The following is a 23,660-nucleotide window of genomic DNA, read 5'->3' as shown; positions in this document are numbered from 1 at the left end:
ATGTAGTTTCTCAATTTCTAGGGCCTAATAAGGGGTTTTATGGTTAACATGTGTTTTTTATATGGCTTAACAATCCCCTCTACTTCAAAACAAGTATTGTCGTGGACACTTGACTAACTGGTAGTGATTTTGTAAGAATAATTTATCTTCCCATGTCTTCTCTTCCACTAGTAAGTTATTCTATTAAATTGTTGATGTACTCCACAATAGTTGGGTTACTCAGTTGCTTATTCCTTGTTTAAGGGATTGTTTCTACTTCTAGTATGATTTTACCTTCTTCATTTATCTATGGTACACTTGTTGACTACAAATGAATAACATGGTTATTACCTTGATTAGGTGGAATACCCTTAAGAAATAATCCAAATACCTTGGGATGATTGTTGATAGATTTAGGGTGATCTTGCAACATAGATGATATTAACATTTGAATATTTAGTGAACATAATTATTCCATTACACCTTGGTGCCCTTTTTTGAGTGATTTTGTCATTCCATTAGAACTTATCACTTTAGAAGGTTTCCCTTAGATACTCCTAAGTTTAATTTCATTTCCTTCTAATGGAAATATTATGAAGAGATATTTAAAATTAAAGGTCATTGTTCCCAATGATTGTATGCATTAGACCCCTAATTACCTTTTTGGTTTAGGAGAGGGAGCATGATCTTTGCTATAGTTATTAGTGACCAATTTCCTAGTGCCCATATTTTTACTTTCAATTTTCCTTTCTAAAGTGAAATCATGCTCTAGAGATTTAGGTTCAAGGAGATGCACCACGTGTTGTATGATTTCCTTTAAAGTTCCCATAAATACGTATATTAAATTATCTTATGAAATATTCTTTACTTTGAGACTCAATTTTTGAAATTATTGAATGTTCTCTATAACTAGACCTTTTTCCCTGAATATTTTCTAGCCATATAATGCATCTATTGCTCCTAATATCCCCATAATATGCTATCAATTTTTCTATAAAAATGGACCAATATATAACATAATAATTTTTCATTTCGTAGAGCCAGTGATATTATACATGTTGGTCTTGTGCTAAAAATAGGGATGTGATATTTACCTTAGGTGAGCATGCCACTTAGTGTAGATCAAAGTACTGCTCCATCTAAAATACACATATTACAGGATCATTACCATCAAACTTCCTCATATTGATTTTTGGAATATAGTATTTCCTTGGTGATTACTTGAATCCTTGATGATGTGTTTATTGGATTGAAAATTCATGATTATGGTCCTTTTATTCAATATTTATTCTCTCTAATCGTGATAGAATACTCCCCATACGAGAATGATTCTCAACATCATGCTTTTTCCTTATGCTATGATTTCTTTGTATCTCCACATCCCTACTTGCGATACCTTTTAATAGAATGTATTATAATTCTTTATTCTTCCCAGATGGATTTTTTCATTTATTCTTTTTTTTTTTCATCTTCTTTTCTATTTCTCTTTTTAATTTTTTCTGGAGAATCTGATAAATACATGTTCTTCAACATACTAACATCTATTTCATTAATTTTCTTCTCTAACTAAGATAACCTAAATTCTAAGTCTTCACTTTCTTCATGTATTTAGGATGAGCCCTTAGTATATTTAATTGTTATAGTAACTTTCTTTGGAGGTATGTTGGAAAATAATAATAGTAGTCTTCTTTATCATCACATTTAGTTACCAAGAAATATGGGATCTTCTAATTATTAGTTAGGTCACTTGTAAGTTACGTACTTTAATTTGGAGAAAAAATGAATGGATGATTTTCTCTCTCTCTCTCTCTCTCTCTCTCTCTCTCTATCTCTTTATATATATATATATATATATATATATATATATATATATATATATATATATATATATATATATATATATATGAGATTTGAGTCCTTATGAATCTGAAAATTTGGTCTGCAATATTGTGATATGTGTTTTCTGCAGTTACATAGGTGTGAATAGAATTTGATGTTCCAAGTCTGCATGATTTTGGTTAGTACATATCTTTTCTAACTTCAACTATCCATCTCCAAAATAGATCATATAAAATGGTACCTTATATATGTATGTATGTATGTATGTATGTATGTATGCTTAGTCTTTGAATCGAACGTTGAGTTCATTGCAAGATGAATGCCACTCCCACTATTACTATACAACCTTCTATTCAATTGCATCTTTTCCAAATCCTCTATAGTTATTTATAACAAATCATCTCTTTATTAGCCTCTTTAGTAGAAAGATACTCTACTTTCATTGTTGAAAGTGAAACAACCATTTGAAATTTTGAAATATGACTTATTGTTGATCCACCTATAATAAAAACATACTTTATGGTGCTCCTCTTGCTATCTATATCTCCTTCTATATTTGAGTTAGCATATCCCTGTAAAAAAATCTTTAAACATCTAAAGCATAATGATTGAGTAGCAATACATCACAAATACATAAGAATTCACTTGATTTCCTTCCAATGCTCTTTGCCTACATTGCTCATATACCTACACACAACTCCCAATGCATATGTGATATATAGCATCGTTCACACCATTGTGTACATTAAGATACCAATTGTTGATGAGAATTGAACCTTGGACATGTATTCTATCCACTCTTGTGTCTTGGGAAACATCTCCTTATATTGAAATCACTAACTAAATGTGTACTAACTGGATTTGCATCCTTCATTTTAAATAATTTTCCAACATCTTTTCAATGTCGTCGACTCTAAGAGAATGTTATTTTATTATTTTTCATGTCTCTTGTTATTCTCATACAAAGGATTTCCTTTGCAACACCCAAATCCTTCACAGAAAATGATTAGTTGATTTCCTTTTGAGCACATCTATATCATACATGTTAAACACTGCAACAATCATGGTGTATACATACAATAACAAGATAGTATAATTGTCATTGTATGGTTTTTCAAAATAAATAAAATGGTCAAACTATTATCTATAATAGCTTTTCTCTATCATAAACCCATATAACTTCAAATACCACTTCCTTGGAGCTTGCTTTAAACCATACAAGCTCTTCTTCAACTTGCATAGTATGCTCTCCTTGACTTTGACCTCATACTCTAGTGGATTTCCTCTAATTCTCCTTCGAGAAAATTTGTCTTTACATCTAACTAGTCAATATGAAAATATTCTACTACTACTAAAATTAAAATGGTTCTAATCGAATTCATTTTAGTATTGGGAGAAAATATTTCATCAAAAGTGATACCTTTCTTCTATACAAACCCATTTACAATAAATCTAGACTTGTTTCTTCATTTACCTTGAACTTCTTCCTTTAACCTATAAACTCATTTATTCTATAGTTTTCTTTTCTTGCAGGAAATGGAACAAAGTCCAACTCAAGTTAGTACCAAATATTCCAACATGGCTTTCATGCATTGCTCCCATTTTTTTCTAATTTCTGCATGCATTAATTCTTCATATCTTTTTGGTTCACCAAAATTAGTTAACAATACATAATACAATGAAGGAGAGTGTCATTTATGGAGTCTACATAACCCAGTAGATATTTTAACAACACTTTTAGGAGTTGTTGATACCTTTTTCTATTGTTGTTGCTTAACATTTTGGTTTTCTAGCACCATTGGAGTCTCTTATTTTTTTATTTCAACAAGTATTATATATTCTTTTTTTTCCTTATCCTATTTCTTTATATGAAATTGGTCTTTGTACATGACCTTTTAATTGAATACACATATCTACAACTAATTACTTTGTTATTTTCATAATCCCATAAGTGATAACCAAAATCATTTACACCATATCCAATAAAATTACACCTCTTGGATTTTTCCTCAAGCTTCATTCTATTTTTCCTATCAATATGGATGAATGTTTCATAACCAAAATTCTTTGGAAATGAGTAGTTTACTCATTTACTTGTCCATGCCTCCTATGGAATGCCACGATCCAAGGAATTTGAAGGCCCTCTATTTTATTAGGTAAACAACAATATCTACAACATCTACCCAAAAATGTAGGGGTAATCTTGCATACAATTTCATACTCCTTGCACACTCCATGAATGTATTGTTTATCTTTTAAGACACACCATTTTCTTGTGATGTTCATGGAATTATATTCTCTCCATGAATACCATGGTATCAACAATAACCATAAAATTCCTTGTTATAATATTTGTCTCCATTATCTGATGTAAGACACTTCAACTTATTTCTAGTCTCATTATGAACCAAATCTTTCCATTTCTTAAACCTATCAAAGATATCATATTTTTTCTAAGGAAATAAAACTATGTTTTCCTAGTTGCATTATCAATAATATAACACAATAATAAGAGCCACTGAGAGATGATACTTGAGTTGGTTCCCATACCTTTGTATGCACAAGCCCTAACTTTTCACTCTTCTTTTCCTTTCTAACATTGGAAAATCTAACTCCTTTTTGTTTTCTAGTAACACAAATCTCATAGAAGTCCAAATAAACCTTCCTCAAATATGGTAATAATTTCATAGCCTGTGATGCCCCAGTGTTGTATTCGATCCTATAAAAGCTGAAAAAGTGGAAATATTAGCACTATCAGTACATAAATACAATGTACATGCCTTCCCTCTTTTCTCTATTATCATATATCCTATAGTGTCCTTCCATTAATTTCTTATAAATATAACTATACAACCTTCACTTCCCAACTACCTTACTAAAATTAGAATTGTTCTTAAATCAGGAACATGCCTTGCCTATTTCAAAAACTATTGGTTTCTATTATGTAGTTTTATCCATACCTTATCCTTTCAAACAATTTCACATCATTCATCATCGTCGAAATAAATATATCCAATCTCACTTCCAACATAATCTTGGAAGTATTTCCCATCGAGTATGGCATGAAATGAAGCCCCTAAGTCTATCACCAAAGAATCAACAATATTATCTACTAAAAGGATTAAAGAATCTGATAACACACCACCTAACACATTTCCTTCCTTATTGTTATCTTATAGTTTGTCTCATTTTCTTTTTAGAGACCAATAATTTTTCTTCTTCTACCATTTCTTCCCATAATGCCAACATTCTAGCCTCCCTCTAGATTTGGGTCTACCTTTCTTAGACTTTCCATGATTCCTTGGACTCTTTCTTCTCTCCCCTTGTCTTCCCCTATTCTCTATATTAAAAGCATTACTTGACGTCTCACATGTCCTTTTTCATCACATTTCCTCTTTAACAACAACACTAACAACATCTAAGCAGTAATACAATAACTCATAGTATAATTACCCGTCATCACACTTGGAAAACAAATATAATTACTCATAGATATAATTACCTAACATCGCTAAGTATAACACCAACAACATCATAGTGATGTTATAACTACTAGAAATATAATTACCCTATAAAAAGGGTATTTCATTATAGGGTGAGAAACCATAACATAAATTCTACCAAAATTAATGATGAATAATCTATATTGAATATGAAATTATAATATTTTACAAAGACGTTATGCTTGAATCCCCTTGGCAACAATAGCAAGGGTCAAGTCCCCTATAGCCCGATCAAGAATTGTGGTCCAAACATAGCTACAAAATAAGATCATCGTAATCAAGATCCATAACCAACACACTTACTATATGGCCATCTAAATTTTAAAGATCTAATTGTACTTAAAAAAAATACATGATGGAGGGTATTCTAGTTTTTAAGAATGAACATACAAAATATGATGGTTTTGCACTAGGAAAACAACATAGTAATGAATTTCAAATAAGTACAGATAAGAGGAAATGGGAGATTCTTGAATTAAACCATGCTAATATGTGCACACCAATGTAAAATAAATGTCTTGGGGGAGCTTCCTATTCTCTTCTATTTATTTATGATATAGAAGAATTTACATGGATTCATTTTATGAGAATGAAAAATTTTGTGCTTATATATTTTAAAGAGCTTAAAATGATGGTTAAAAAAAAAATAGGAAAACACATCAAAATATCTAGGTTAGGTTAAGGAGCATAATACACATCATGATATTTCATAAAATCCTACCCGCATAGTATTATTCTCTGGGGGAGCTTCTTATTCTTTTATATTTATTAATGATAACTTAGAATTTACATGGATTCATTTCATAAGAAAGTAAAATGATGTTCTTAAATATTTTAAAGAGTTTAAAATCATTGTTAAAAAGAAAGTAGGAAAACACATCAAAATACTTAGATCAAATCAGGAGAAAAATACACATCATGATATTTCATAAATCTTGCAGGGATAGTGGGATTTAGAAACATTACACTCAATATAATGGTGTAGTTGAGAGGAGAAATAAAAAAGTAGTTGAAATTTCTCGAAGAGTGATTATAGGAGATAATCTTTTGAATTGTTTTTGGGTTGAACCATTAAGTAATTTTATGTATCAAAAAAATATAAGTACAAAAAATGTTGTAAGGAATAAATCTCTTTATGAAGCATTCTATGGTTACAAAAGAAATTATTAATCCTTTCATAACTTTGGAGAGTAAATAATTTTACCACATTCTATAGGAATATATAATGAAACTTGATGCAAAGTGGACCAATGGTATCTTTATTTGATATTATGTTGACCATAAACCTTACCAAATGTATGATCTCATCAGTTGTAATGTTTTCAAAACTAGAGATATTATATTTCATGAGCATATTATCAAGGCTTAGAAACAAGATGAGAAACATGTATGGAAAATTATTAAAGAAGGAATTGAATGTGAAAAAGAAAATGAAAATGAGGATCAAAAAGATGTTGTATCAAAGTAATGCTGAAGCTAAATGAAACCAATGTGTACCAAGAAAGAGTAGAATAATTTTGTCAACGACTGAGGAACTATGAAAATTAACATGAAAATTTATAGACCTATTAGATATAAATATTATGTTAGGATTATTCAAGCTATTAGTCTAGAAGAAATAAGATCAGAAAGAATGGAGGAATGTTATTATAAAGGACTATGGTTCCATAATGAAAAGCTAAACTTGGGAACTTATAGACATTGGTATAAACAAGTTTAAAACTAGATTGGTTGAAAAAGGCTATTCACAAAATGAAGAAATAGATTATGAGAACAATATTGCATGATGATCATGATGATGATGATTAACATCCACTAAGGCCGATGAGTTCTATTGGACCTTAATAAAAGAAATTATTTAAGACTTTTTAAAATATTATTTCTATAATCAAATAGAAGGGAGACGTGCATTTTGAGATCACTATAGTTATCCTAGCTTAGCAAGTCAAGAAGGTTGAAAGTATAGTAGATGTTTTGGAAATGAGAATTAATGTGAGTGAGGTCTTGAAAATCCAAGAGGAAGTTCTTTCCATCTTCAATTCTCTTAGTGTCACACAGCTGATAGATTCTTTCTTCCTAGGGTGTTTTGGGGATAAAGTAATCCCCAATCTCACTTCGAAGCTCGTGGGAGTTAGTTCTTATCTTCACAATGTTCATTTTAATATTAGCACTAGTCAAGACAAAGAGATAATTTTGGTTAGCAAGAGTGGGGTTGATCACCTCATTATATTACCTTAACTTTCTTTTTCCTACAAGCTCCTTAGCATCCCACTATTTGTCCTTAAATTTGGAAGAGAGAGTATTTTTAATATTATCTCTATTCTTCAAGATGGTCTCCTCCTTTACTCCCCAATAGTTGAGCCATGCTTGGGCATCCTTGTTCCAACCCCACTTGAGCTAGAGGTAGGGATTTTGGCTAGATGGAAAAGAAATTTTGGGGAACCTCTTGGTTTCCATGTTGGAAAGCCTCTTCTTATACATTAGATAGAAAAACATAGTTATGTTTTCAATGGGGGAAAGGCTAGATTCAGTCAAGAGGATAGGATAGGAAGTATTAATTTTAATCTTGAGGTTGTATGTTATAATTTTATTTTTTTATCATCTCGATCTTCCTCCATGATTCTATATATATATTGCAACCTCAAACTTCACATCTGTATAAAATCACATGGGTGACAAGAGTTTCAAAGAGGAACTTATTTTTACTCCAAACCTAGAGTTCATTCGTCTTACAATAGTTTTCGAGCTCATAATAAGATTTCCAACCACCAATGATTATTTTATCAATTCTATTAATTCTAATTGAGCTAATGATTAATGTCAATACCTAAGTACTTTTATGAAGAAACATTCTCCAAGAAATTTTTATTAGAGGTGAAATTATTATGGTTAATCCTTTTGGACTTAATTATCATGACTTCGGTTTTATTAGTATTAACAGCCATACCCGTATTAGAGCATTAATCATTAAGGATATTAATCTGCTTATCGAGATCCTCATGGCTTCTTTCCAAAAGAACAATGTCTTCAGCATAAAGGAGAAGAGTAATGACCATACTGATGCGGTTGGTGCTAGAGCATCCTGGACCTTCCAAATAGGCTTCAAGCTTATCAATGTTAAATCCAAAAAGTGCATAGGATAAGGGACACCCTTTCTTAATGTCGATATTGCATTTAATTTCTTTAGACCATCTTTCAGTGGTCTTAAGATTGATGAGAACATTCTCATAAAGACAAATCACAACCACCCTTAACTCAAGAGGGACCATTATCTCTTTGAGTATTTGCCATATCATATGTCAAGGAACAATGTCAAAAGCTTTCCTAAAGTCAAAAAAAACTACTGAATAGATCGGACTTACTATTGTAGCATTCCTTGTCAATGATCCACCATTAGATTAATGATTGCATTAAATACTATGTATAAATGGAAATTATATTACGTAGATGTTAAGTAAATATTTATGAATGGTGAATTAAAAGAAGAATAAGGTCTTGTAAAAAAAGGACAAGAAAAAGTTGTATACAAGTTAAAGAAAGAAATATATGGTCTCAAATAGGCTCCAAAGTCATGGTATGTTAAAACTGACGCTCTATTCTTTCAACAAGCTTCCACAATAGTAAGAATAATAGAAATATTTATATAAAGAAATGTGGAAATGACAATGTTGCTTTGATTTCATTATATGTTTATAATTTAATCATAATAGTAAGCACTACAAAATTGAGTGATGATATCAAAAGGTGCTTCTCACAAGAATTTTAAATGAAGGATCTTGTTCAAATCCATTACTATTTAGGCATTGATGTTTGTAGGGAAATGGTAATACTTTGATCACTTATGGTAAGAATATAAGGGAACTACTTATATGGTTCAATATAAGTCATTATAATCCAGTGTTTATTCCAATAGAATAGAAAGGTAAGTTTTGTATTTATGATGATACAAAAGAAGTAAATGGTACTTTTCATATAAAGTTGGTGAGAATTCTAAACGATTTAACCACAACAAGAGTTGCTATTTCTTATTTAGTTAGTGTACTTAGTCAATTCATGTGTCTAAACCACATGATAGACAGTACAAAGTAGCTAAGGGAGATTCAAGTTTTGGTATTGAATATGTTACTCATTTGAATGTCGAATTGACAAGTTATTTAGATTTTGACTATACATTAGATCCACATGATAGAGAAAATACCATTTAATATGCATTCAGTGTAGGATCTAGAATTACATCTTGAAGCAACAACAAGCAGTCGATTATTTTAATCCTTGAGTATAATTATAATTGTGAGAAAGACATGGAGTACCAACACCTATCCAATTTTATAATCAACGGTCCATAAAATTGGAAAACCATTCAATTTATGGTGCAAGATCATCTCCCATTGAAACTTAGCGTAACTAAGAATCAATTTGTGAGAGAAATATTTATTCTAAAGAAAATGATTTGAGGTATTTTGATACAAATGATAATGTGGAGGATATGTTCACTAAGCCTTTGGAAAAGACTCAATTGGAAATATGTAAAGACAAGTTAGGAATTGTGGATAATTCATTTCTCTTGAAAAAAAATTTATTAAAAAGTTTCTTAGTTAATATGCTCAACTATTTAGAAGTCCACTAAATCATTTTTTCATCCTACATGCATTTTCATGTTGTGAGATAATTTTGTGTCTGTCTCTCTTTAGAATACCCAGAGTTAAATAAGTTTGGATCACTCACCTTGAAACCACTGGTGTGACAAAATGATATCATGATCCTCAAATAAGTTTGGAAAATATATATTGTAAGATGAATTTTTGGAAAAGAATTGTTTTTGCAAGTTTAGTTGTCCAATGTTTCGGGTGAACACTTCACCCATCATCAGGGACATAAAAGCTTTCAAATGATGTGAACAGGTGTTGCGAGGAGAATAAATAGAATGGGCAGGTAATTCGCTGTTATGAAAAAGTTTGAAAATTTATTAAAAGTGACTCATTAAAAAGGAAACAAAATCAAAGGAAGAGAATAAAGGAATCGGTCAAGAGTTATAAGCAAAGAAAATATTAGAGATATGATAGGAAAAATTAAAATTTCCTAAAAAATAGATTTTAAAGATACTTATAAATATTAAAAATCAAAATTTTAAATTAGTTAAAAAGGAATTAGAGAATATTTGTGAATTGAAAAAAAAATAGATAAAGAATTGAAATTCAATATTTAAAAAATATTGTCACACAATTAAAATTAGATCATAGAATAAAAATAATTTTTTTAAAATTGACAATTAAAATTAGAACGTAGATTTATTACTTGTTTATTTATTATTATTATTTTGACGTGTCATTAGGGACAAAAGAGCTTTGGGGTTATGTGAAGGAATTGTTCAAGTGTTAAAGAGAACAAGATCTAATAGGGAAGGGTAAAAGGTCCTAAAAGTAATATTTTGAAGAGACTAATAAATATTAAAAATTAAACTTTTAATTTAATGTAAAAACAAGAATTAGAGAATAATAGTGAAAAGAGGAAAAACAAAAAAATGAAAAATAAGTAAGATAATAAATACAAAAGTTAAAAGGAAATTGATGAATGATTAAAAATTGAAAATAAAGAGAAAGATGAGTGAATTGGGGCGAAGAAAAATCTGACAAAACAAAGAGAGAAATTATTGGAATATGTGATGGATAACAAGCTTCCAAGACTAGCTTAGCTTATAACAATCTTCTCTATTGAAATTGTTAGGGTTCTTTCCAATTTTGAAAGTTTTTCTAATAATTCGAGGATTATGATAAGTAACATATGCCAAGATCTTAACTTGAACAAAACAAATAAGATGTTGAGATTTTAAAGAGTGATTGAGAATCGCTGACTTAGATATACCATTATGGGCAACATCTGTTATGTTCTCTTTGAGGTGGGCTCAGAAGGATCTACTAGTTTTACTAATGTAGGATTTACCACGGGATTTACCACAAGAATAGGGAATGTGGTAAACACCCAAATATTCAAAGGCAATTGATTGGTTTAAAGATGATTTTATATATTTCCTAGATAAAATCTTAGCAATACAATCTATAGTCCCTTTAATATAAGGTAATGTAACTAAGGCATTAGTGGGACATGCTTAAGTCTTTAGGTTTAGGGGTTTTGGCATTGTGAAAATAGTTATTTATTTGAGAGGTGGTTCATCCATTGGCTTTGAAGGCTTATGCTAGGTGGGATTTCTCTTTATTAAGGAATTAAGGATAAAAAATTTTAAGGGCTTTAGAAATAAGGGCCTTAATGAAACCACATTTCTAGGAATGGTGATGATGAGAAAGGGATAGAATATATCCATCATTATGGGTCTTCTTCCTATAAACCTGATGGGATAGGGAACCATTGATAAGATGGGTTACAAGGAATTCAAGAAAGGGAAGTCGTTTATATGATTCTATTTCCTTGGTGAATTGAATATGGGAAGAAATTTTTTTAAGATGGGCATGGAATTCATGGAGAAAATGAAGGACATGAAGCCAGATGACAAAAGTGTTATCTACAAAACAAAACCAACATGGAAAAATGAGTAAAGTGTCATAGAGAACGTGAAGCCATTACTTTGGATTTAGATGCAGAGAGTTTAAGGCAAAGGTTTCGAAGTATTCCATAGAGATATTAGATACTACTAGAGATAAAGAGGGTCCTAGGGAAATACCTTCCATTTACTCATAAATAGTTCCCTTGAATGAAAAGAAAATGAAAAAGGACATCATCCAGAAACAACTTCCCATGAAGAAGACACATGAAGACATTTTCAAAAATTAAGACGTTTCATGTAAACACAAGACTTCACTTGGGTGGCAATACCATACTACGTTCACTCATATTGGGAGATATATACTGAGGAAACGACATAATATATTGAGCATATAATAGGGGGTGAAGTGTTTTTATATTGGAAGGTATAAAAAATGGAGCTTAATGTTAATGAAAAAATATAAAAGGGAATAAAAAATGTTAATGAAAAAATGGATACCTAAAATATCTAGTGAAAGTAGGGGTTTTTAAATTGGGAAGGTGTATTGGGTTCGTATTGGTGGGTGGTTAAATAATGTGATTTTTAGAGGTATTTTCTAGTACGTAATCAAAATAAGGGTATTGTTTAATATGCTACAAATGCACATGATATGTGAAAGGTTCATTGAGTGAAGCCCACATGCATGTAAAATACATTTGTGAACGATGGCCTGATCTTTTGAATTCCCCTACCCATGCTAAGTTATAAATAGTATGATTAATACATATGACCCTTTTTATTCCTCTTCCCTTGGTAGACTTTAAATTGTATAAATAACAGAATCGAGATAGGAGAGGTGTTTTAGATACCTATGTGAGGGTCTTGACACCTCAAGTTTGTAAGAATGGTAAAAAAGATTAAACATTGTTATTTTCTTCCTAAACATTTTCAGTTTCTATGACTACAGTAAATGTGCCTCTAACACATGCATATATCAACTTGTGCTAAAATATTTAGCTTATATACCTATAAGATTAATTTTATGGAGCTATAAGCTCTTGATGGCTCTATAAGGAATTAGTCATGGGAATTTGTAGCAAGAACAAATATGAAACCCTTGATTCTTATTGGACCAATAGAAAAATGGATATAAAAGGATGAGAGTGTACTATTTGGAATTATATCAAACGATGTTTAAGGATGTTCTTTATATATTTGATGTTTTTCATATCTACCTTCTCTAAATAGAATCACATAAAAATCTATGTTGTGTTTGATAGAAGACATTGTTTTGTACCTTGTACTAGTTGCTAGAGGAAGCAAAGTGAGGAATCTATATAAGGTGGAATAGGCAGATAGATATAGGCTTATTGGGTTCCTTATGTTGATGCTTATCTTTGGAATCATAGGTTTGATCATTCTAATTCCAAAACCTAACAGCGTAATAAATATTTCGTTCAAGTTAAAATAAATATGCATAATTGAATACATGTGAAGCAAGACCATGAAGAGTATGTCAAAATTTTCATTAACCTTTATTCTATGAAATTTAATACACTTTTAAAAAGTGAAATAAACCAAATATGATATTTTAAATCATATATTAAGTTGTTGGTTAATATAGTTGAAAAAAGTTTTAAGGAGGAAAAAATACAAAAATTATAGACAATCCATATAATGGTGTGGCTCATAGGATGAGTTGCCCACAAAGACAAGGTGTCACATAAACTATTCTAGAAGTTAGGAAAGGTATAATGCCATTTTGGGGAGAATCGTATGCACTTATACACATTGGAAATAAAGTTATCATGATGGTTTCATCACTTATAGACATTGGAAACAAAGTTATCTTGATGGGTGCAAAAATTGTGTATATATCCCTAAAGAGAAAGTGCCAAAAATATGCTAGAAGATAGGAAATCTATAATGCCATTATGGGGAGAAGAATTTTCACTCATACACATAATGGAAACAAAGTTAGATCTATTGTAAAATTACTCCCAACCAATGTACTAAACGATTGACAACAACCAATCTCAAAAAGTACGCAAGCAGATCAAGTAAATCATCTTTTGCAACAAGGAGTAGATTTTGTGTACCAACTGAAGGAATGCCAAGTTAATGTTTTGCAGGCCCGACGACATAGAGTTGGTGACTGTTAAGCCTAGGTTGTTACTACACATATGGAGTATTTACTACATAGTAAATGAAAATTAAAAATAAAAAATAAAAAAATTAACATCACTGTCATACCTTGCCTTTAATTTTTGTCTTGTCATGAAAAAGTTAAGGTAACCGCACATATGAAGTTTCTAGACTTTTGGATTAATATATTAGCATGAGTCTTTGAATTTTTGAGTAGTCAGGAGCGAAGTTTCTATATGAGATTGGAGGTCTAGAAACTACTATAGGAGAAAATTACAGTGAGCAGTTTTGTTCTTTGATACAGTTTGTTACAACACATAACCATAAAGTAGTTAAATTCTGTAAAATTTATGTCTTTCACAACAGTGAATGAGCTGAAGTCTCGATTTTATCATTGAAATAGTTTGTCTCATATAAATGTTAATATAAATTATTTTGGTTGCACACTCAATTATAAAGTTATATTTCTATTTTTACTATGTATCCCCTATTTTACTATGTTTTACAGCGTCTCTGAATTGTTATTGCATAAAATTTCAGGGTTTATACCTTCTGCCTCTAAAAAAACAGTGGTATGATAGAGGGTTCAAGAAAAAAAATTACAGTTAAAGATGACAACAACATCAAGCACAAGCTTTACCAACCCACAAATACCCCAGTTCAATGGCAAAAATTATGACTATTGGGCTATCACAATGAAGGCCTTGTTTTCTTCTCAAGATATTTGGGATTCGGTGGACAATGGGTTCCCAAAACCAGCCGATGCAACAACATATACTGATTTTTCACAAGCAAAAGGAGATTTGCTAAGATACAAGAGGAATAAGGATTCAAAAGCCCTCTTCTATATTTTTCAAGTAGTTCATGAGAGCATATTTCCAAGAATTGCAGCAGCAACAAATTCTAAACAAGCATGGGATATTCTCCAAACAACCTATCAAGGCATGGTAAAATTCAAGACGACCAAGCTACAAATGCTAAGGAGAGATTTTGAGACAATTTGTACGAAAGAGTCTAAGAATATAGACTCATTTTTCACACAAATAATTGTATTGTTTACTCAAATAAGGTCTCATGGTGAGACACTTGAAGATAGAAGGATAGTTGAGATATTTTTAAGGATTTTTCCATCAATATTCAATGCTATTGTTGTGACCATAGAAGAGACAAAGAATCTCTCACAATTTTGAGTGGATGAGATTTAAGTACCACTAATTTCTCATGAGCATAGGTTGAATAGAACGTCAAATATTTCATTGGAGCATGCCTTCAAGACACAAGTTTCTATTGGTCAAGGTATAGGCAAAGGAAGATCAAAATGCAAGAGGAAGAGGAAGAAGTTCACACGGACTTGGAAGAGGGTGCCCTTCAAGCTCAAGCGGAAGAGGCAACAATCAAAATCCAAGTTAAGGTTCAAGCCAAAATCAAACACAAGGTCAAAGGTATGTTAAATCTCAAGTTCAATTTCATTATTGTAAAATAAGTATAGCCATTATGCAAATAAATGTAGGAAGAAACAACATGATCATAGTAACAAACCAAATTAAAATTTTACAAAAGAAAATTAGAACCAAGACAACATGTTTTTAGCATGCAATGTAGTACAAGAGAAGCAAAAATATGTATGGTTTTTAGATTTAGGGTGCAACAACCACATGACAGGGAACATATAATTTTTTTCCAATCTAAATGAAAGTGTGAACTTTGAAGTGACATTAGGGACTGATAATAAAGTGTTTGTTATGGGCAAAGGAGGAATCAATATTCTAACAAAGAAGGGGGGAGAAGAAGTAAATTTCAGATGTCTATTTTGTCCCTGATTTGAATCACAGTTTGATAAGCATTGGAAAGCTCATGCAAAAGGGCTACAATGTCTTTTTCAAAAACTGTGAATGCACAATATTGAATAAATTTCCAAGCAAGCAGTTGATTTCAAAATTGAAAATGACAAGCAACGAAATGTTCCCTATGAAGATAAAACTAGATTTGAATGGAGGAGGTGCACAAGCACAACTATCAATGGATTCACAAGATGAAAGAAAGGTAGTTGTTGTTACACAAGCAGTTACTGCTACACAAACCAATTTTCAAGAAGAGGTCAAGGCTGAAGATTGGTTATGGTATTTAAGATTTGGTCATCTTAATTTTGGAGGTTTAAAGTTCTTGCATAGGAAAGGCATGATCAAGGGATTTCCACTCATAGAAAAATTGAACAACTTATGTGAAGGATGCATCTTGGGCAAACAACATGGAGAATCATTTCCAAAAAGAAAGTCAATAAGGGAAAAGTAACCCTTGGAGATTGTCCATTCAGATTTATGTGGACCAATGCAAACACCATCAATTCGTGGCAGCTATTCTTTTTTTACATTCATAAATGATTATACAAAGAAGACATGGATCTACTTCTTAAAAAAAAGAGAAATGTGTGAGCGCTTCCGTCACTACAAATCACTTGTTGAGAAGCAAAGTGGACACTACATTTATATTTTCTTATAACCAAATATAAAATATAATAATCATTTTAATAGATTTTCAACATCTTTCTTAATACATTGAATTAATATGAATACAAGGCATAATAATAACTAGAATTTAGAACGATGAAATATTTTTATGGATGATTCAATTAAACTCGGTTCAATAAAATATGGAATTCACCCGAGTGCGGGTTTAATTGTGGCACTGAACAGGTTGAAACAGGTTTTGTCGCTCGAGAACTTCATAAGCGAGTTGCCAAGCCATTGCGATAACGATATGGGCAGATTCAATGGAATAGCGAGGGCATGGTAGTAATTGTTCCCAGTGTTCTCGTACCAAAGTTGTGAAAAAACCATGAATTTCTCTTTCGTAGGTCGGCTGATCATTTTGTACAATGTGAATGTTTTCTTCTTTTTATACTATAGAGATGCTGGCGAGAGTGTTTACTAATAATCAACTGTGGAAACCCTGGATAACAAAAACAAACTTCTCGAAATCTTGAGAGGGAATTAGGTTTTGCAATGCAGTCACCAATAAGCGATTGAGGAGGGCAATTTTGTACTTCATGCTTTGTGTAGAGAATTATATCAACCAGGAAATGGAGCATAGTATGATGCAGTATGTTTGAGACAAGTCATATTTGTTTGTCCGGCTTTTCGAGTAATGGGATTCATATGTAGATCAATTACAGATACCTAATTATTGCACTTTCATTTGTTTTCGAGATTATATCCTTCCTACAGTTCACGATGATCTTTAACTAGTGCTGTAACAAAATAAAACAAAGGAAACATCCATTCTCCACAACATATTTTCGCTCATTGTTAATTTTATATCAATAAAGTTTCCAAATTCAATAAAGCAGGCTAAAGATGATGGTTAAACTTACCTGGGGAGGCTGCAGACTTATCTGTGGTTTTTACAGTCCGATACATCTGCATTGCAGCAAGAAGATCATCAGTGCTCACGATGTTGTCTATAAAACAGCATTGTGGAGATCTCGAGCATGAGTTGCAGAATGTGGTAAATGGTATATATGTAGCTTTTATATTTAGTAATAAGCCACTCATTATAATCCACATAGAACAAAGATTTTTCACATATTCCTGCTTTTCAATATTTGAAGGCCTGAAATCGAAAGTTACCCAAAAAATCTGCAGATTGATAACCTTCTGATAGTGTAGAGAATGGAGAAACAATACCTGTAAATGGCTCTTAACATGAGCCAAAGTGAGATCCTTCACATTCATAAGTTCCAACACTGACTTCGGAGTAGCCCCTGCCAAACAAACAGAAGAATTCTTACTTCTGCAAATATTTCTTGTAGCAATATCAATAAAATCTAACACTGGTATAGTATATTCAATGAGTTCTTTATTTATATGGAAGCTCTAACGTAACGAATAAGACCAAAAATGTCACAAATTCATCTGTAAGAGAGAGCTCTGTTAAACAATGATAATTTTTACACTAACCATCCCATTTTTGGGTAGAGGGATATGGAAACTTTAGGAAAAGAAACTTCAAGAAAACCCATAATAAAATGCCTTGAATACAGAACCTGATCGAATTTGTTAAATCTCATAAAAATGTAATTAAAAATAGAGCCTGAATCAATAAAAACATACTGAGAATCGAACCCAAGGTGCTTACAGTAGTTCCCTGAGTTTCACCCAAGATCACATGAGCCCGAAAGAGAGGTCTATTAGGTACTGATGGGGGTGTGTGGAACTTCTATGCTCAATTAATGAAACTGTTAACAAACTGGCTGCCTCAGAAACGAGTAATGCAGTCATTTTGACAGTCGAGCTACTCGTGATATCTATTATGTATATATCAGCTGAACCTAGGATCATAATTTATAGTAAAGCAGTTGTCCATTGCACTGCGCCTGGAATCGAACCTGAACAGGAAAACTTCATCGAGCAATGGGATGGGGATTGTAAATATATGGGTATGGTTTCTATGAAACTTCCATGAAATATTGTTTATTGAAATCACAAGAAATTTCATTTGTCTAGATGTTTAGAAATTATATTTTTATTTAATAAATAAATATGAACTAGAAAATTTCATTGATACATTGATATGAGTGTGATATGAGTGTGAGTATGATTTTTACAAAATTTTCATCAAATTTTATTCAAATTCAAGTTTCTGTAATCTATATTTTAATTATTTGAAAACATTTTAGAAATTACATTGGTAGATTTAGGTAGACAAGTTTAGAATCAATCAGCGTGATTCATTTAACAAACAAAATGTAATAAAAAAGATTGTAAAAATATAAAAATATAAAAATATTAAACCAATATCATTTTATTTTTGTTCAATATCACTTTATTTTCATTCAAAAATTCAAGAGATAAAAAAATGTATCATTCTAAAATAAACTTTTCTTAAGCTTCTGTGATTCATGATTAAAACATAACTTTTTCTGAATAAATCATAACAATTTTTTTTTATGATCACCACGTTTCAAACCCCTACTGAAATTCATCATCAAAACCAAAATCAACCTTATAAGAGTTCTAAACAAATTTGTTGTGATTTATCAAGAAGAATTATAGTACAGAGTGTATCATGTTTTTTAAGCCATTATCACTGTATTCTCATTCAAGAGATTGAGATGTAAAGACACCAAGCCAATAGCTCAGTGGATTGATTGAGATGTAGAAACACCAAGCCAATGGCTCACTGTATGATGTTTAATATTTACAGTCAAGCAATGGGATATAAGTATATGTTGTTTAATGTTTGCAGTCAAGCAACGGGATATGAGTATCTAAGGCATTGTGTCACATCAAACGTGCACTGAGATCGATACGTCGTAAATAAATGAAGAGATCGTTAAATAACAGGTTAAGCATTCTGCACAAATCTATTTGCCAAACAAGTTCATTTAATTAATTCAATTGTATCCCAATGTACTACGATAAACCTGGATCAGACTATCTGTGAAAGCTTAAAGAATGCATACTTTCATGGCCTCCCAGGAGCTCAACTGCATGAACAAAATGAGCATGGAGTGTGCTGGTCCAACGCATCCGCGGGGCTCGCATGCTTCTCTTCATTGGCATCTTCGTCATGAATCTCGGTCTATTAACTGACCTCTGAAAATCCGTTCCACCTGCAACAGCTGCTGCTGCTTCTGCTCTCATAAATCGCTGTGAATCAAGAACCTCCGAAATCAATCCAGGCCTCTTCAAATAGCTCTGGCCAGCAACATTAAAGGCACCTGCAGGATTGGTTCCTGTTTCACGACGGCCCTCCTGCAAGTTCCGAAGCAGCAATAGCGACTCCAGTTGCCGCTGGTGGTCTCTAACATTAAGCTCGACGTTGGAGCTGTTGTTATAAATTCCAGGCATGTTCATCGACTGGTAATAACCAGGGAGAACCGGTACCTGTTTGTCTCCTTGTGGCTTACCGCAGAAAACCATTTTCGGATCTGGAATGCATTTATCAGCGACATTAATATACGACAGCAGGTCTGCTCTGGGGTCCGGATAAGGAACTGACACAAATGAGTTGCAGGTATAGACAGGAACCCCCTTTATAGGAATACTTGCAGTTCCATAATCAATACCAGTCCGCTGCATTATTACTGCAGCAGAATATCTCCGCCCGGCTTCTTCAACCATTCTTCTGATATTGCAACTTTCTGCAATAGCGGGAGCCGGAGGATGGATAAGGGTCAAGTTAATCGGATTGTCTCCACACTTTCTGTCGCTGGTAGTTGTTGAACCCTCGCTGGGATTAGCTGCAACGCTGTTTGACTTTTGGGCTTTCGTCCATAAATCGAACCCACGATCGTCGCGCTCGGCGATACTTGATTTGCTAGTTGCAGGTAGACTTATCTGCAACGATAAATCTGGAAGGTTGGATCCCTTCTCGGACCCATAATATTCTCTGCCCAATCGCTTCTCCGGCATTTTGGTGACCAGATCCTTCGATTCAGAGCCCAGAGCCCCCTTTTTTCCAGCCTCAGTTTCCTACCATGGAATCATTCGTGACCCAGATAATCTTTTAATTTCCATTAGTAGCTCCCGCTTCTGCTATAGATTTGCAAATAGTCCCAGCAGTGTATATATGCAAATAGTCCCAGCAGTGTATATAGTACAAACTAAAGAGAATAATAACAAAAAAATTGCTGACATAAAGAGCTCTGAAAGAATCAAAGTTCCGGATTCATCGGCACAAAAAATGCAACCTGCAATTCATGTCTAAACCAAAATATCAAAGACAGAAGCCAACCTAGTGCATGACCATGGCTCCCTTCCCCGCAGGTGCTGAAACTTCTCGAAACGTAAATATGATCTGCCAATCACCAACCCAAGAACTGCAAGAAAATCACACAGGCAGACGAATAAAGAGCACAAAAGGAATATAAAACAACACCAGAGCGAAAGAAGAGGAGGATGAACAATGAGGTTTTGTCAGATTGAGACAGTCGCAACAACTCCATAACAGTGAACCAGCGAGACAGAGTACAATAGCATAAGACACAGCAACCACCAGAAGAGGCTCCCCTTCGGCACAAAATTACAATCCTGCTCCACACAATCCTCCCTATTCTCCGGCCAACATACTCCAAACTTGGACATCCACCGCCATTTCTAGCGGCCACATTATACGATGCATTATTCCATCCCGTCACTGTCATTATTTTATCTCCAAATTCATTACAACATTGAGATTCGCTGACTTTTAATAAAATTATCGCCTCCCCCTTAAAGCGAGGGGCACTAAGAACAGAGCAATCTAGCTGCTATTAATTTATTTTTATTTTATTGGAATTTGGCATTTTTGTCCAGGTAATATGTTGAATTTAAGTTGTTTAAAATGTATAGATTAACGGATAAATCAAATAGAAATCTGTTTTTAAAGATTAATTTTAACTAAAATTTTATAGAGATTTTTAAAAATTTGAATTTAAGTTTTAAAATTTTTATAAGTTAAGAGATTTAAGAGTTTTTTATAATGTTGAATCTATTTATATATTTAAAAATGTATTTTAATTTTCAAAAAATATTGGCCAAAAAAACTATTTCATCTGTATGTTAGACTACATTTTTCCCTAATCACCAATTTATGGCCAGAATCCCACCAAAAAATCTTTAACAAATTAGATTGTGAGAGTGTTTAAATCATTTTTTGATGGCAGAAATGTGGAGCATCCAAAATCCTGAAACTTGACAGTTCTCACAGGGATTTTCAAAAATTTCCACTTGATTTTTCCAAAATCATGCAGTGCACGGAATTGTGGCATGTTTAGCTAAATCGTGGAATTGTGGCATGTTTAGCGAAACTGTGGCATGTTTAGACTAAGTGGTTTTTCCAAAATCATACAGGGCGGAATTGTGGCATGTTTAGCGAAATTGTGTCATGTTTATACTAAGTAGTTTAAAATGACTGTGTACCTAGTAATCCATTTCTGGAGGACTACAAAAAATTGCTCTCCTTAAAAAAATATATATATGATAGGAGTAATTGGATGTTTTTGATAGTAGAAATAGATTCATCGTCAAAAACCTAAATCAAACTTGATATCTACAACCAAAATTTACAAAAATTATCACGAATTTTTTCCATTATTCTCCAGACAAAATACAATCTTCATAAATAAATAAACAATTCCCAAAAAAATCCATAAATACTTAAAATAAAATCATTGAATACTAATTTTTTTTTAAATTAGATCACTAAAAGTTAAGATTAACTCAAATAATTACTCCAAAAAAAAACATATGACATTTACACTACGTCCACTCCCAAACCCCTATTTTTGTAAATTATGTCGGAACTCCGTGACAACATTTCACAAAAGTTGCTATGGACTTTCGAGCCTAGCTACTCCGGTTATAGTGCACGCCTCTCGCAATGGCCGTGCGAAGCTCCGAGAGACCACCGGTGGCCACCGGTTGCTGTTTTGCCGTCAACACAACTACCCGGTCAATACAAACCCAGCTCGTTAACGTACAAACTATTTGTCTTAACGTGGGACCCACCCTGGTGGGGTTGGACAGTCGTCATCGTCACATGCTCCGGTCGTCTTACGTTGACTAGGTGCCACATTTCCCGATGCCCATAATTACCTCATAATTACTCTCCTCTGATTTACCCCCAGGGCACCGGCATCGGGTCTCTGTATGTTTTATCTCGAGTAAAAGTTTTGGGCCCTCGGGTAAGTAAACCGTAAGTGGTGTCAGTGAGTTATTAAACTACGGCACGTGCAACGGAGTAAAAGAAATCATCGTGTCATCATGGTTCATGATGACTAGGAGCATGATGACTTCTATCAGCAGATGTTGGCATCCCTCCATACAAGTCTCTGACAAGGCTTTTAAGGCCAAATAATATTTTAATTATTCCGCCCCTCCTGTTGCCTTTAAATAAATATTCGAATATTATGTAACTTCGCTTTCATCTAGTTTCTTCTCCTTTAGTATTCGGGTGTACTTGAGAGAAAAGCAATCCTAAAGAGATCTGCAACTGTAGCTTGATAGTGTAGAAGTTGTAAGGTCAAATAGAGGATAACTATAAGCAAAATGATGATATAATCAGGAGAGGCCTACTAAATAGGAAAATTAATTAATATTTTAGTTGTTTGAATTTAAATGTGATCAAATTAAATGGTGACATGATGTTTTATTTTTATTTTTTTATTTTGAAATATAGTGATATGATTTTTGTCAAGTTTTATTAGTACAATTGGTTGAGAAGTAAGGTGACCAAAGATCAAATCTCAAGTGAAGTGGTTGTGCCTTGTGCTATGGGGAGGCGACATGCTAAAAAATCTAGTTAGCTAAGGGTCGGTGTGGCCTAGGACGGGTGTGATCCTCGGGTGACTTTCATGGCTTAGATACCCTTGGGTGTCGGCTCCTCAAGAGCCATAGGTCAAGCCTAGAAGATCACACCTCTTCAAGAGCCATAGGTCAAGTGTGGAAGATCACGGCCAATTTGACAAATGAAGAAAATAGTGATATGATTTTTGGTGAAATCTCATTGTTGTGTTATTTTAAATTGTATTTTTAAATATCAAAACTAGATTCAATCATGTAGAAAATTACTCGAAAACATTTTGATTATGCAAACTCATCTATATAAAATTATAATTTTTTTGACTAAATATATAAACTATAATTTATTTTGACTATCTATATATATAAAAAAACAAAAAAAATACCTTAATAAAATAAATTTTATTATATCCCATATTTTATTAAAAAATTCCA

General features: G+C 32.5%; 1 protein-coding gene across 2 annotated transcripts in view; it reads right to left on the bottom strand.

Annotated features, from left to right (window-relative positions):
* Nucleotides 1-21,066, bottom strand: part of LOC149193705 (uncharacterized) — a 119,309-nt gene extending 98,243 nt beyond the window's left edge. Inside the window, exons 1-4 of one of the 2 annotated variants that reach the window (XM_089406842.1) lie at nucleotides 20,680-21,066; nucleotides 19,406-20,477; nucleotides 17,628-17,704; nucleotides 17,315-17,360 (exon numbers count right to left, since the gene is read on the bottom strand). In XM_089406842.1, the coding sequence (XP_089262968.1) occupies nucleotides 17,315-17,360; nucleotides 17,628-17,704; nucleotides 19,406-20,357 (1,075 nt within the window). In that variant the 5' untranslated portion in view covers nucleotides 20,358-20,477; nucleotides 20,680-21,066. The remainder of the gene's footprint in view (nucleotides 1-17,314; nucleotides 17,361-17,627; nucleotides 17,705-19,405; nucleotides 20,478-20,679) is intronic. The other variant, XM_089406843.1, reaches the window with a different exon arrangement.
* Between the last annotated feature and the right edge of the window lie 2,594 nt (nucleotides 21,067-23,660).

Source organism: Pinus tabuliformis, chromosome 2_2, assembly GCF_031772625.1.
Source record: "Pinus tabuliformis cultivar Carrire ecotype Pingquan chromosome 2_2, CPIR1, whole genome shotgun sequence".
Lineage (NCBI taxonomy): Eukaryota > Viridiplantae > Streptophyta > Pinopsida > Pinales > Pinaceae > Pinus > Pinus tabuliformis.
The sequence above is the reverse complement of the archived record's forward strand: the minus strand, read 5'-3'. Positions and strand labels throughout refer to the sequence as shown.